Source organism: Bidens hawaiensis, unplaced genomic scaffold (genome assembly GCF_021521415.1).
Source record: "Bidens hawaiensis isolate Kalapana, Puna unplaced genomic scaffold, B.hawaiensis_p1.1 tig00026001_1, whole genome shotgun sequence".
Taxonomy (NCBI): Eukaryota; Viridiplantae; Streptophyta; class Magnoliopsida; order Asterales; family Asteraceae; genus Bidens; species Bidens hawaiensis.
Genome location: NW_027494182.1, coordinates 176,247 through 189,455, shown reverse-complemented (window position 1 = coordinate 189,455; position 13,209 = coordinate 176,247). Strand labels below are relative to the sequence as shown.

Genomic DNA, 13,209 nt, shown 5'->3' with positions numbered 1-13,209 from the left:
GAGTTTTTAGGGATTAAAAAGGAGTTGCAACCGAAAGCAAAAGGCAACAATATAGAACTGCCTGCAGCATGCTTCACATTATCAGTGCAAGAAAAAGACATGTTTCTTGAAACACTGTATAAACTGAAGGCTCCACTAGGGTATTGTTCTAACTTCTCTAGTTTGGTGAATCTTAAAGAAAGGAAGCTACAAGGCCTTAAATCACATGATTATCACATGCTTATGCAACAGTTTCTGCCCGTTGCAATACGGTCCATCATGCCAGAACCAATGAGAAATGCTATAATCAGGCTTTGTTCTTTTTTTCAAGTCAATTTGTAGCAAAGAAATCATTGTAGAAGAGCTTGATAAGATGCAGGAAGAGCAAATAGTTACATTGTGCCTGCTGGAGAAGTACTTTCCACCATCATTTTTTGATGTCATGGTTCACTTAACCGTGCACCTTGTAAGAGAGATAAAATTATGTGGGCCACCATGCTTTCGTTGGATGTATCCTTTGAAAGGTGTATGAAGGTTATCAAAGGGAATGTGAGAAACAAAACTTATCCAGAAGGGTGCATTGTTGAGGAGAACATTGCGGAAGAAACATATGAAAAAAATCATGGCTAACATGGGATTAGGATATGAAAAAATTCATTCTTGTCCTAATGGTTGCATGCTGTTTTGGGATGACAAGGATAAAGATGAAGTTTGCTTTTTTTGTGGATCTTCTAGATGGAAAATTCATGAATCTAGTCTAGAAGACGAAGTTAGTGTTCCCAAGAAGAAGGCTTCAAAGATATTATGGTGGTTTCCCTTAAAGCCTAGACTTCAAAGATTGTTTATGTCATCAAAGATGTCTAACCTTGTGAAGTGGCATCATATAGAGCATTTGAAAGATGGAAAATTAAGGCATCCAGCAGATGCATTAGTTTGGAAAAACTTTGATGAAAAATTTCCAGAATTTTCCAGTGATCCGCGTAATGTGCGGCTAGCTCTATCAAGTGATGGCTTCAACCCATTTAGGACGATGAATGTGGCACACAGTATTTGGCCAGTTTTTGTTATTCCATACAACTTGCCACCTTGGTTGGTTATGAAACAGCCGAATATTATTCTTTCTTTAATTATCCCAGGTCCTAAAGGTCCTGATAACAAGATAGATGTGTATATGCAACCTCTGATAAAAGAATTGAATGAATTGTGGGAAGATGGAATTAATACATTTGATGCCTCAACTAAACAATACTTTCAGTTAAAGGCTGCTGTTATTTCTACCATATCAGACTTTCGAGGCTATGCCAATCTATCAGGGTGGAGCACTAAAGGAGAATTTGCATGCCCTGTATGTGGTTTTGATACTGATTCCAAATGGCTAACTTATGGAAGAAAATGGTGTTACGCGTGTCATAGGAGGTGGCTTCCATCTGACCATCCTTGGCGTTCGGATATTAGATCCTTTGTTGGACACAATGAATTTAGAATTGCCCCTATTCCTCCTTCTGGAGATGAGGTTCTACAACAACTAGATAGCATGGAATTTCTTAAAGACAACGATGTTCATGGTCCATTGAAAAAGAAAATATTTTTTTTATGTTGTCGTATTGGGAGCATTTGTTGTTGCGTCACAATCTAGATGTGATGCACATTGAAAAGAATGTTTGTGACAACATAGTAGGTACTATATTAGGACAAGAAGGAAAGTCAAAAGATAACTATAAAACAAGGATTGACTTACAACAAATGGGTATAAGGAAGGAATTACATCCAAAGAAGCGACCTAGAACTAATACCACTTTCATGCCAAAAGCTTGCTATCAAATGACTCGGGATGAAAAGACTGAATTTTTAGAAACCCTTAAGTCAATCAAGCCTCCTGATGAATTTTCATCTAATATCTCTAGATGTGTACACTTAAATGAGCGTAAACTAATTGGGATGAAAAGTTATGATTGTCACATGCTGATGCATGAGTATTTGCCGATTGTGTTACGTGGAACTTTTCCCGACCATGTAAGCTCTGTTATAATCGAGTTATGCGATTTTTTAAGGCCATTTTCTATAAGGATTTGTCTAAAGTTGATCTACAATTTCTCAAGTCTAAAGTTTCTCTCACTTTATGCAAACTAGAGAAGATATTTCCTCCCTCATTCTTTACTGTTATGGTTCACTTGGTGATCCATTTGACGAGAGTGGTTAAATTTGGAGGTCCTATTGCGTTTCGGTGGATGTACCCTATTGAAAGGTAAATAACATTTCAATAAAATTTATCCATTATTTGCTTTTTTTATAAGTTTCTAAAGTATTTGTGATTTGTAACTATGACATGGCCAGGGAACTTCTAAAACTTAAGTCATACGTTCATAATAGAGCTCATCCTAAAGGATCAATTGCTGAAGGTTATTTAGCTGAGGAAAGTATAACATTTTGCTCTAGATATTTGTCAAAAGTAGAAACCGTCTTCACTAGAGCAATTAGGAATGATGATGAGGGTCACCGAAATCAAATTGAAGAATCCAATAATCTTTGTCCCGGTCGCGCCTTAGCTCGTAAATTGCATTCGGGAAAATCTGTTCCCAAAAGAAGAAGATCTTCAAATTCACATATTGATGAAAAGTCTCTCACTCAAGCACATCGTTATGTATTATTTAATGTTGAGTCGGTTACACCTTTTCGAGAGTAAGATAAATTATGTTTGTTATTAGATACAATTTTGCTTAACTCATCTATCACAAAACTATGGTAATTTATTTTTTTTAAGGGAACACAAACGGATAGTCAAGGGTCGTTCTCGTCGAATGCCTGATTATGAAATGAATAAGATTCATAGCCAACAGTTTACTGTTTGGCTCAAGGAAAGGGTAATTCAGATTAAATATTAAATATATTTTAATTCGTTATTTGGGATCTTAGTGAAATGGCTATTATCAACTGTGTTGTAGGTTGCACGCATGGAAGAGCGAGGTGATGAAGTAACTGAAGATCTAAAATGGCTTGCTCGTGGTCCACTTAGAAGTGTGAAACGATACTCTGGATACCTTATTAAGGGTTATCGTTTTCATACAAAAGATCGAGAGAAATCACTATCTACCCAAAACAGTGGTGTTGTTACTGTAGAAGGTGAGAACTACGCCAGTAGTCGAGATAGAAGGCATGTTCAAGGCGTGATTAACTACTATGGTAAACTGAATGACATTATTGAGTTAAACTACTCAGGTCAAATACGAGTAGTTTTATTCAAATGTGATTGGGTTGACATCAATAGGGGCTGCAAGATAGATAATGGTGTAATACTGGTAAATTTCTCATACAAAGCACATACAGGGGCTAACTTAATTGATGATCCATTTGTATTGGCAGCACAAGTTGATAAGGTTTTCTTTGTCACTGATCCGAAGCATAAAGATTGGGAGGTTGTGAGACATGTAAAAGTAAGAGATGTGTTTGACATGGGAAGTGTTGATAAAGTTGGTCCTTACTCGAATGATTGTACATTTGATGTGCCTAACTTGCATAAGATTGGGGACGACGATGAAGATGGCGTAGACATTACACCCGATATGGAATGCGAAGGGGATGTTGAAGAAAATGACAACAACGACTAAATTCTTATTTGATTACTCATTAATTTTATTTCATAAAACTTAATGTAATTTCTTTTTCATAAATTTAATTTTACGTGGTAAGTGGTAACTATTAATTTTACAGGACAAAAAAGCTGGGAATGTATTTTGAAAATTTTGAAGCCAGGGGCAAACTGGGAATTTGGTAATTGTTAGTAGGCCTCATGGAAAATAATGTGAGAAAAGTCAAAGTCAAAAGGTTTCAAAGTCAATGCTGAAGTCTTAGTCAAACTCAAGGTCAAAGGCTCGCAGAAACTTAAACTCATAGTTGCTTAAAAGTCCAAGTCAAACTGTTGACATTTGATCCGGGGATATAATATATTGTTTTTATTTATATCATGTTTATGGGAGGTTTGAGTTGTATGTTTCATTGTACTTTCTTTGTGTAATTTCTGTTTATATTTCTAGCTAAGGAAGTATGGGAATAAAAATAATCAGACTCAATTAGTGATCAGGGGCAATTTTGGAACAGGACAAAAAAAGCTGGGAATGTATTTTGGAAATTTGGAAGCCAGGGGCAAACTAGGAATTTGGTAATTGTTAGTAGGCCTCATGGAAAATAATGTGCGAAAAGTCAAAGTCAAAAGGTTTCAAAGTCAATGAAGAAGTCTTAGTCAAACTCAAGGTCAAAGGCTCGTAGAAACTAAAACTCATAGTTGCTTAAAAGACTAAGTCAAACTGTTGACATTTTATCCGGGAGTATAAAAAGTCAAAAGTATTATTGAAGAGATTTGCGTGAAGTTTGTTGACACTCAATATAGTGGATCAGTATACAGCACCCAAGCTTATTTGTTCTCTTTGCCTCAAATAAACCTTTTACTTTTGCATGTCAAAAATAACATCAACAGGTATGGTAAGCTTGGAAATAAACTAAAGCTACATATAGCTCTATTTCTTTATGAAAGTATGTCTTTTTTTTATTTATTAAAACTTGTATCATATTGGATTTTGTGTTGTTTATATAAGGACTTGGAAAATCACGTATGTTGTTCCATATGGAGTTTTTATAGAGATAGTACCAAGCCGAGAGGTAGAATACACTACTTGACATACGCCCCTGAAGAAATTGTTGCAAAGCTAACCCGACGTTTTGATGACATGTCAAGAATTGGACTTGTGCTGCTGCATGGACAATTTCTATTTGTTGATCATACCATATTATGACTGAAATTTATAATCTGTGTATTTGACTTTGAAAAGTCAAGAATATGTGTTCGTCTAATAGTAATATTAATAGTAGTAGTAATAGCAGTAGTAGTAGTAGTAGTAGTAATAATAATCATAATAATAGGACTGTTTAGGATCAAGCGTCGACTTTAACTCGATAAGCAAAGTTCGTGCTAGGCCTCATTTATTGAACAAGCTTATTTTAAAGGCTCAAGCTCGGACACAACCCAAACAACTTAAAAGGGCTTGAGCTCGCTCTGTCTCGACTCGTTCAGTGTTATCAACTCTAGTTGTCCATTAGGGACCATATCAACCTTGATAACCTCAAAGCGGCCGGGTCACATGAAGAGGCCGCCTTGTTGCAACGACGACGAGTCAAAAAAATGCGCGAATATTATGGATATTAGTATTTTTTTTAGTTATGTTTTTTTTAGTTAGTATCTTTTTTAGTTATGTATTCTTTTGTATTTCTTATTAATTTTAATGCATTTTTATTTAACTATTTAAATAAATTGGTTTTTATTTGATTAGTTTAATTATAAAAAGAAAATAATAAAAAAAGATACTGTAGGCCCAGTTTGTAGTCCCTACACCATTACACCCCAAAAACAAATTCTCACCCCTTGCTGACTGGGTGTCACGTGTCGCAATTCGCCCCCATTTGTAGCCCCTCCACTACACATAGCCTAATAGATTCTAAGTGACAAATTTTGAAAACTATTGGTCAGATTTTACCATTTGACCATTAATTATTAATATTTACCATTAGATGATGTTGGCATTGGTTCATGGTTGTTGGTTCTGGTAAAGAATTTAGTTTAAGAAAATATTATTATAAACGTGATTTGTGTATTCACCAAACCTACTTGGTGTATGACTTTATAAAATATTAAAATCTATAGATCGAGGAAAAACTATAATCATATATTATAACATATTATTTATAGAAAATCATAAATTTGGTAATTTTTAGCAAATATTGAATACACACTTTTTTTTTAAAATATGAACACTGCATTAGGTATTGGTTCATTTCAGAAGTTTTTTGACAGCGAGAAGTGCGAGAAGTGAAAATGTAACTTCATTAATTCCTAATTTCATTCCCTTTCTTATGTGTAGGTACGTATGTTTGTATATGTGTACATATGTTTGTATATGTGTATGTATGTTTGTATGTGTGTAGGTACATATGTTTGAATGTGGCTCGGTACATTTATATGTTTGTAGGTAGGTTTGAATTTGTAATTAAAACATAAATACAACCAACCTACATATATGTATGTAACATCATATAAAAGTGAGTGAAATTAGAGAATAATTGAGTTATACATTCACTTCTCGCTGTAATATCACTTCTCGCAAGATCCATCATCCACTACACTAATATTAATCTTATTTTATATATATATGAATGAAACCCAGGGCCGACCCTTGGGGGTGGCAGGGTGGTCGACAACCACATGCCCGACACCCCGCTAGGGTCGATTTTAAAAAAAAAAAAAAAACTATATGTTATAACCGGTTTCTAGACCACATTATTTTTGGCCAGATCGTCTTCAAACTGGATTCTATGATCTTGCATAACATTCTGATTGTACACCGTCTTGCCTTTGTTCTTGGAAACCATGATGATTTGTTTTGGCAAAGAACACAATCATACATACACTCACAATTTGAATAACAATTGAACAAGAACAAACTCTCTATTAATGTAATATGTAAAAGTGAATTACCAAACTTGATCTTATCCTAGACTTTTATATAGACACAAGATAAACAGACGCGACTTTTGGAGATGACGGTTATCGAAGATAACCGTTTTGTAACCGCCAACTGGGCATAACCAAACAGGCCTAAACCGGGCTAGACATCATCCAACTATGTAAACAAATAAACGACATCGTTAGACTCGATAAAACTAAAGATAAACATAACTAATTAACAAATTACGGGTCTACATTTATAACCGGTTTCGGATCGGGTTTTGACCGGTTTCATTCCAGTTAACCGTTTTGGGACAGGTTTTGCTGGAGTAAATTAAAAATCGGTTCGGTTTCGATTCAATTTTTCGATCGGTTCGGTTAAATGGTTTATTTTCCCACCTCTACTTGTAGTCGAGATAAGTACAACAACAACAGCAATAACAACAACCAAACCCAGTAAAATTTCCACCAATAGCACATCTATTAGCCACCCCTAAACTCTCCCGAAAAACCTTACTTCTAATTCGGTCCAACTTTATATGTCCACACATCCACATTAACATTCTCATCTCAGCTACCTTAACATTCTAATTTAGTTATTTTGGTTTAAAGTAATCTAAATTCTCATCTTTGAATATTTTAGTTGAATGTTAAAAAGTATTGACATGTAGTCGAGATAAATATAAGATAAACACAATTTTTTTTTATATTATAATAGATAAACTAATCACATTGGGTAATTAATTATATTATAAGATTCAGATCCAAATACGCTCTAGCTTGTTAAAAATCATGTTTTAAATTGCATCGTGTGAATCCTAGGTTAGTCGGCGGGAAATTATGTCAAATCTCATACAGATTAGCGGCGATATTATACTGAAAATTTTAGTTTCCCTCTTATCAATCAGCCGCCCTGATTTCTTGTGGTTTAAAAGTAAACAATAATTAGCGGCTCGGATTCAATCGCTAGTTTGGGTTATTCCGATCGTCTTGGTTCAACTATTCTTCAAACAAGTAAGCTGCCAAACTCTTTTTGTAAATAGAATACTTTAAACTAACAATAACTAAATTGGGATTCAATTTTTTTGAGACAACTTTTTAAATAGGCGATTACTTATTTGGAATTCATTTGGTTTCGGATATGTAAAATCGAAATTAACTCGGACACAACTAAGGTTACTGATCGAATATTTATCAATTGATGAACAACAAGAACATATATTGATTTGTAAAAATAGGGTTTTGAATATTTTAGTGGAATATTTATTGAAATAAAAAAATTAACTTTAATGGTTGGATTGATTTGGAATCTTTTTATGGTGCACAGGTTGAAGAGACCAGAAATTGGGTCATACATTCATTTCCAAAGGTCTGCATACTTTTCTTTTCATTTTTGTTCTTAATATACTCTTATGTTAAAGAACAGACTTTTTTTTGAATTACTTTTAAATTTTACTTATATTTATCATACGTCAATGACTTGTAATAGATCGAACTTAGCATATATGTGATTTAACATATCATCATATACATGATTTACACAATAATATATATATATATATAGTGAGATAGAGAGACACACACACAACATTTTGATGATAATCAATTTGGTTGATTACAGTAGTATGGGTAGGCGCAAGGGGCTACGTGTCAGTTCTACCGACTTCAATGAGCCTGTTGAAAACCATGGTGAAGGCAATGTTGAAGACCATGATGAATATGAAACCGAGAGTCACCATACTAGTAAAATGCAAGGTGCTAATGCAAATTCTCCAAATTATTTGATTTATTTCTTGTTTTCTTCTCCTCAATGGAAATACGAGTAACCGTGGTGTGGTTTGAGAAACAGAGTGGGGTAAAAAAAGGTTTTTTTACCATTTCAAAACAAATAATAACTGTCAAAAATATGTAAATATCGGTTTTGCCCCCGGCTTTTGTTCAGAACACGTCTTTTCTCTTGTAAGCTTACTTTTTATTTTAAAATATGTCCCTTATCATAACTGTTTTTAGCTAACCAATATCCGTTTCCTAAATAACCCCTTCTTTTAATAACTATTATCTGTTGAATTAATGCGTCCCAAAAAATTATTCAACTCGTAACCCGGTAACAGTTTCGTTTATATGGCTAATTTAACTATTCTCATTGGTTAGTTTTTGACTTTGATCAGGTCGAATGGCAAAAAATAACCAGAAAAATCAAAATTTAACCGGAGAAGATAACTAGTATTTGCAAATAAGAAAAATGAGGGTTCAAGAGAACCAACAAAGACTAAAAGATCTAGGAGTAAAAAACATTGTAAACTCTATGACTAGTCTGGCACAAAGTCATCAAATGAAGAAACAAATAGCGAAACAAAACACTCATGAGGGGAATGCAGACTAAATCCAGATCGAAGTGATGACAGTGAGGAAGATTACCAACAAGTTTCTACAAGAGTTGTATCCAAAAAGGTAATTTGATTATCAAAACTTTTTTTATCTCATTTTATTTGATATACACATGTTTTTTAATGAAAGATAAATATGTTATAGCAACACCGTCGACAATATCTTCCACCAATGTCCATGAATAGAGTCGCTAATCTAACGAGTCTACGCCGAGTGGTCGCTCCAAATGTTTCACAAGGTATCATTTTGTTAATATTAAAGTTTATTCAGTTAAAACTTAAAAGTACCTTTTATATTAATTTACTTTTATATGCTTTAATAAGGTAATGCAGTGGATACGGAAGTAGATAATGTTGATCAAGCTAATGAGTGTGAGAACTTGAATGATGCAATACATACAAATAATCAACATGAGATACAAATGGCAGATCACGATTTTTTAGAAGACGAAGAACAGTTACAAGGTCGTGAAAAACAAAACACATCAGGTTCTTATGCAAAAGGTAACAGTATAGGTAGGCGTAAGAGGCTACGTATCACTTCTAGTGTCTCTAGTGAGCATATTGAAGACCATATTGACAACGACCATGTTGAAGACCACGAGATTTTTGAAACTCAAGGTCCTCTAACTAATGAAATACAAGGTAAAACTTTAGACAATTTGTAATGATATATAAGAAATGAAAGGATAGCATATATGTTCCAACTATATTAAACTGTTTTTTTTCTATGTATATATATGTATATATATACACACACATACATATATACTTGTTAGGTGCTCGTAAAAATGTTAGAGGCTATACACAAAAGGCTGAAACTTGGAAGATGGATAGTACGAAAAGAATAGTTGTCACATTCAACAAGTTTGGAATGCCTATTGGGGATGAAGGTAATGAATTAGTTCAATTCCTTGGGATGTTGGTTAGGATGCCTGATCATGTATCCATAGAATATTCTAACTGGAGAAAGGTTCCCATCCAAAACAAAGAAGATATGTATACAATCGTTAAGGTACGTGATAATATATAAAATTTTCTAAACTAGTAGTTTAAGTTTACCTATTGTTTGAATCTTGTATGTTGCCTTTAATGTGGTAGGGTAATAAAGCATACAACTCTTCAAGTGCACTAACAGATTATGTTGCCTATGATTGATAACTTTTTGTGAAGGCTACTGAATCAGATTTTTGTTTGTAGTCTAAATTTGCAATTCATCCGAGTGAAACAGACGAGATTAAAAAGTGGATTATATATAGCATGGGAAGAAAATGGAAAGCATGGAAATGTTCGTTAAAGGCACGTGCATATGATCCAAGTCTAACTGTTGAAAAAATTGTGTCACAAGAAGTTAAAAATGACAAAATATTGAATCCTACTCAATTTAAAAAAACTTGTTACTAGTTGGTTCACTCCGGAATTTCAGGTAACAATATGTAACTTTGATTTCGTATATAATATATGATATTACGGTAAATTATTCAGGGTTTTGGGTTAATCAAGTTGGGTTATTCAGCTTATTTTTTAAATAATATATAATATTTCGGTAAATTATTTGGGGTTTTGGGTTAAACGAGTTGGGTTATTCAGTTATTGGGTGTTAAAAACTATTCGATAACCATCTCAATTAAGGTGCGTGTATTTGGTATTCGGAAATCAGGTTTTAGTAAATCAGATCTTTTTAATCGGGTTGGGTTGCTTCTGGTCATGTATTGGCTAAAACCAACGACCTTATTGTGTTTTTTATATACCGTTTACCATAAAGAACATGTGATGCAAAAAGATTGAGCTGCTCAAAGATGAAGGAGCCTCATGTTAGTGGGACAAAGTCATTTGCTAGAATTGGTCATGAAATGGTATTACTCTTACTATTTTTGACATTTATTATTGTATTTTTGGGTTTTTATTTCCCTTACTAACCATCATACATAAATTATAGGCAACAAAGAATAATGGTGTATATCGAACAAGAGGAGAGTTATATATAAAAACTCACACTCGTAAAGATGGGACTATTGTTGATGATAAAGCTGCTCATGTTGTGGTAATGTAAAATTTAATGTTCCTATATATCATGATGTGCTTTATTAATTTATGATTACCTATTTTGTTATGTGTTTAGGCTTCATTAAAAGATATTTCAAATGATTCTACAATCACGCTCGGTGATCCCGATGATTTTACAAAGGATGGCTACTCAAGAGTTAAAGGCCCGGAGAAAAGAGGATATGTTCGACTAGTTGGAAGGATGCCTACCACAAAAAGTAATGGTGCTTCTTCGAAAGGCTCACAAACTATAGATCAGCTAAAGAGTGTAGTCAATGCTATGGCTGTCATCATCCAAGAACATATTCCCAATGCAAACTTGTCTTCGGTTCTAGGCAATATGAACATACAGATAATTACATTCATGAACCATTATTTGTTCTTTTATATAATATTACGTGTTTATATACTAGCATTTGTTTCATTTATACCTTTAGGTCCCTGCTATTGGTTCATTGGCCCGTAACAACTCTCTATCAATTGAGAAATATCTTCAAGAATTCATAATGTTAATGGTAATTACTCTTAACTTGTTACTTTTTAACTATTTTGCAATATTAAATGGATATGATTATATTGTTGTAATCTTCATATGAAATTTAACATTTAAAACTTTATTTACAGGGCAAGAAAGAGGTTTGGACGATCTTTAAATTTTTGTTGACATTACAGTTAAGGTAATATGTTGGTTTTTTGTCTATGTATAGGTGTTTGGGCCAATTATAAATAGCCGCATACTATATGTTGTTGTTTGTTCAGACTATTTTCTTATACATGTTTATACTTTGATGATGACAGGGCGCAAATCATGAGATGCTTCGGACAATTGACAAAAAAAAATTGGATATATTCTATCAAAGGGAAATTGTCAGCCAAAAGAACGTTTAAATTAAGATTTATTGTGTAACATTTGGAATTTAGAATATGTTATTCAATTTTTCTTAACATTTGAAATATGTTTTTTTAACTTATTGAAATAATAAAATTATGTTTTCTACATTAGTAAACATTTATTTTTTATTTTAAATTATAAATGTTGTAATTTGTGTAGCAAAATTATGTGCAACTAAAAAAAAAGTAAACATATTTAAACTGAAACGGTTTTACTAACACAAAATTTGTGTCACAAAAGTTGTTTGTATATTGTGGCAAAAATACAATGCCACCAAAACTAGTATGGATATCTAATAAGGATTACTTTTTAATGTCACAAAAATTATGCCACAAAAGATTTATGTCTATATTGTGGCAAAAAAATTAGTGCCACTAAAAGCCCTAAAACTTTGTGCAACATATAAAAAAAGTGACCACCAAAACTAGTATGGATATCTAATAAGGATTACTTTTTAATGTCACAAAAATTATGCCACAAAAGATTTATGTCTATATTGTGGCAAAAAAATTAGTGCCACTAAAAGCCCTAAAACTTTGTGCAACATATAAAAAAAGTGACACTAAAGGTTTTAGCGTCACCACTTCTAGTGACACTTTTTGTGTGTGCCGCACATTGTTAAAGGTGCTTTTAGCGGCACTTTTTTTTATTTTTAGCATCACTTTTTGTATGTCACTGCTTGGTATTTTTTTTGTAGTGACATTGCGGAAGAAACAATCGAGTTTATGATCGAATACCAAAAAACATCAAGAGTACTGTTGGTATTCCACATGATAAGCATGATGATAATGGGGAGACAATTCCTGTCACAGGCGTTAAATCAGTTGAAGTTTCTCCTGATCTTTTCAAGAGAGCACATTTCTATGTGCTGCACAATACGCCTGAAATAGCGCCGTATATCGAGTAAGTTTTACTAACATATATACTCTAAATTTTATATATATAAATATATAAGGTGCAGTTACTGTACGCTAATGCCTTAACATACGGTAGTTACGCGAGACGTTCAAAGAAAAAAACAAAGCTAAAAACCTAAAACGCTCAGAAAACGCACCCAAAATTAATATATACATATATATATATACACATATATATATGTATGTATGTATATATATATATTAATTCACAATATATTATACTCTTACTTGCAGACAACACAAGACCTCTTTGAAAAACCAAATGCCTGGTAAACGACAAGCATTGCTGGAGAAGGAGCATACTTTAAAGTTTGGTGACCGGTTACGCGACAAGGTAGATCAATTTATTAAGTCTTCTATAATTTTTAAAATTCTTTTATAGTTTCTGCAATGTTGGTGAAAAATCTAATCCTTGTAATGAAATTCAGGTTGAAAGAGAGCTAGCGGGCTCCCCAGGTTCTGTATCGGAAACCGTAAAGTGGATTACACACGAAG

At 33.3% G+C, this 13,209-nt stretch overlaps 1 protein-coding gene across 1 annotated transcript; it reads left to right on the top strand.

Annotated features, from left to right (window-relative positions):
* Positions 1-1,594: 1,594 nt before the first annotated feature.
* LOC143572730 (uncharacterized) lies at positions 1,595-3,584 on the top strand. Its single transcript, XM_077057804.1, has 4 exons — positions 1,595-2,224; positions 2,314-2,658; positions 2,741-2,840; positions 2,922-3,584. The coding sequence occupies exons 1-4, from the start codon at positions 2,016-2,018 to the stop codon at positions 3,582-3,584; spliced, it is 1,317 nt and encodes a 438-aa protein (XP_076913919.1). The 5' UTR covers positions 1,595-2,015.
* Positions 3,585-13,209: the final 9,625 nt, after the last annotated feature.

Excerpts from the sequence above, each read along its gene's own strand:
- LOC143572730 (XM_077057804.1), top strand. The coding sequence starts at position 2,016 with ATGCGATTTTTTAAGGCCATTTTCTATAAGGATTTGTCTAAAGTTGAT. Across the intron at positions 2,659-2,740 it reads TCGGTTACACCTTTTCGAGA|GGAACACAAACGGATAGTCA; the intron begins GTAAGATAAATT and ends ATTTTTTTTAAG. Across the intron at positions 2,841-2,921 it reads CTGTTTGGCTCAAGGAAAGG|GTTGCACGCATGGAAGAGCG; the intron begins GTAATTCAGATT and ends ACTGTGTTGTAG.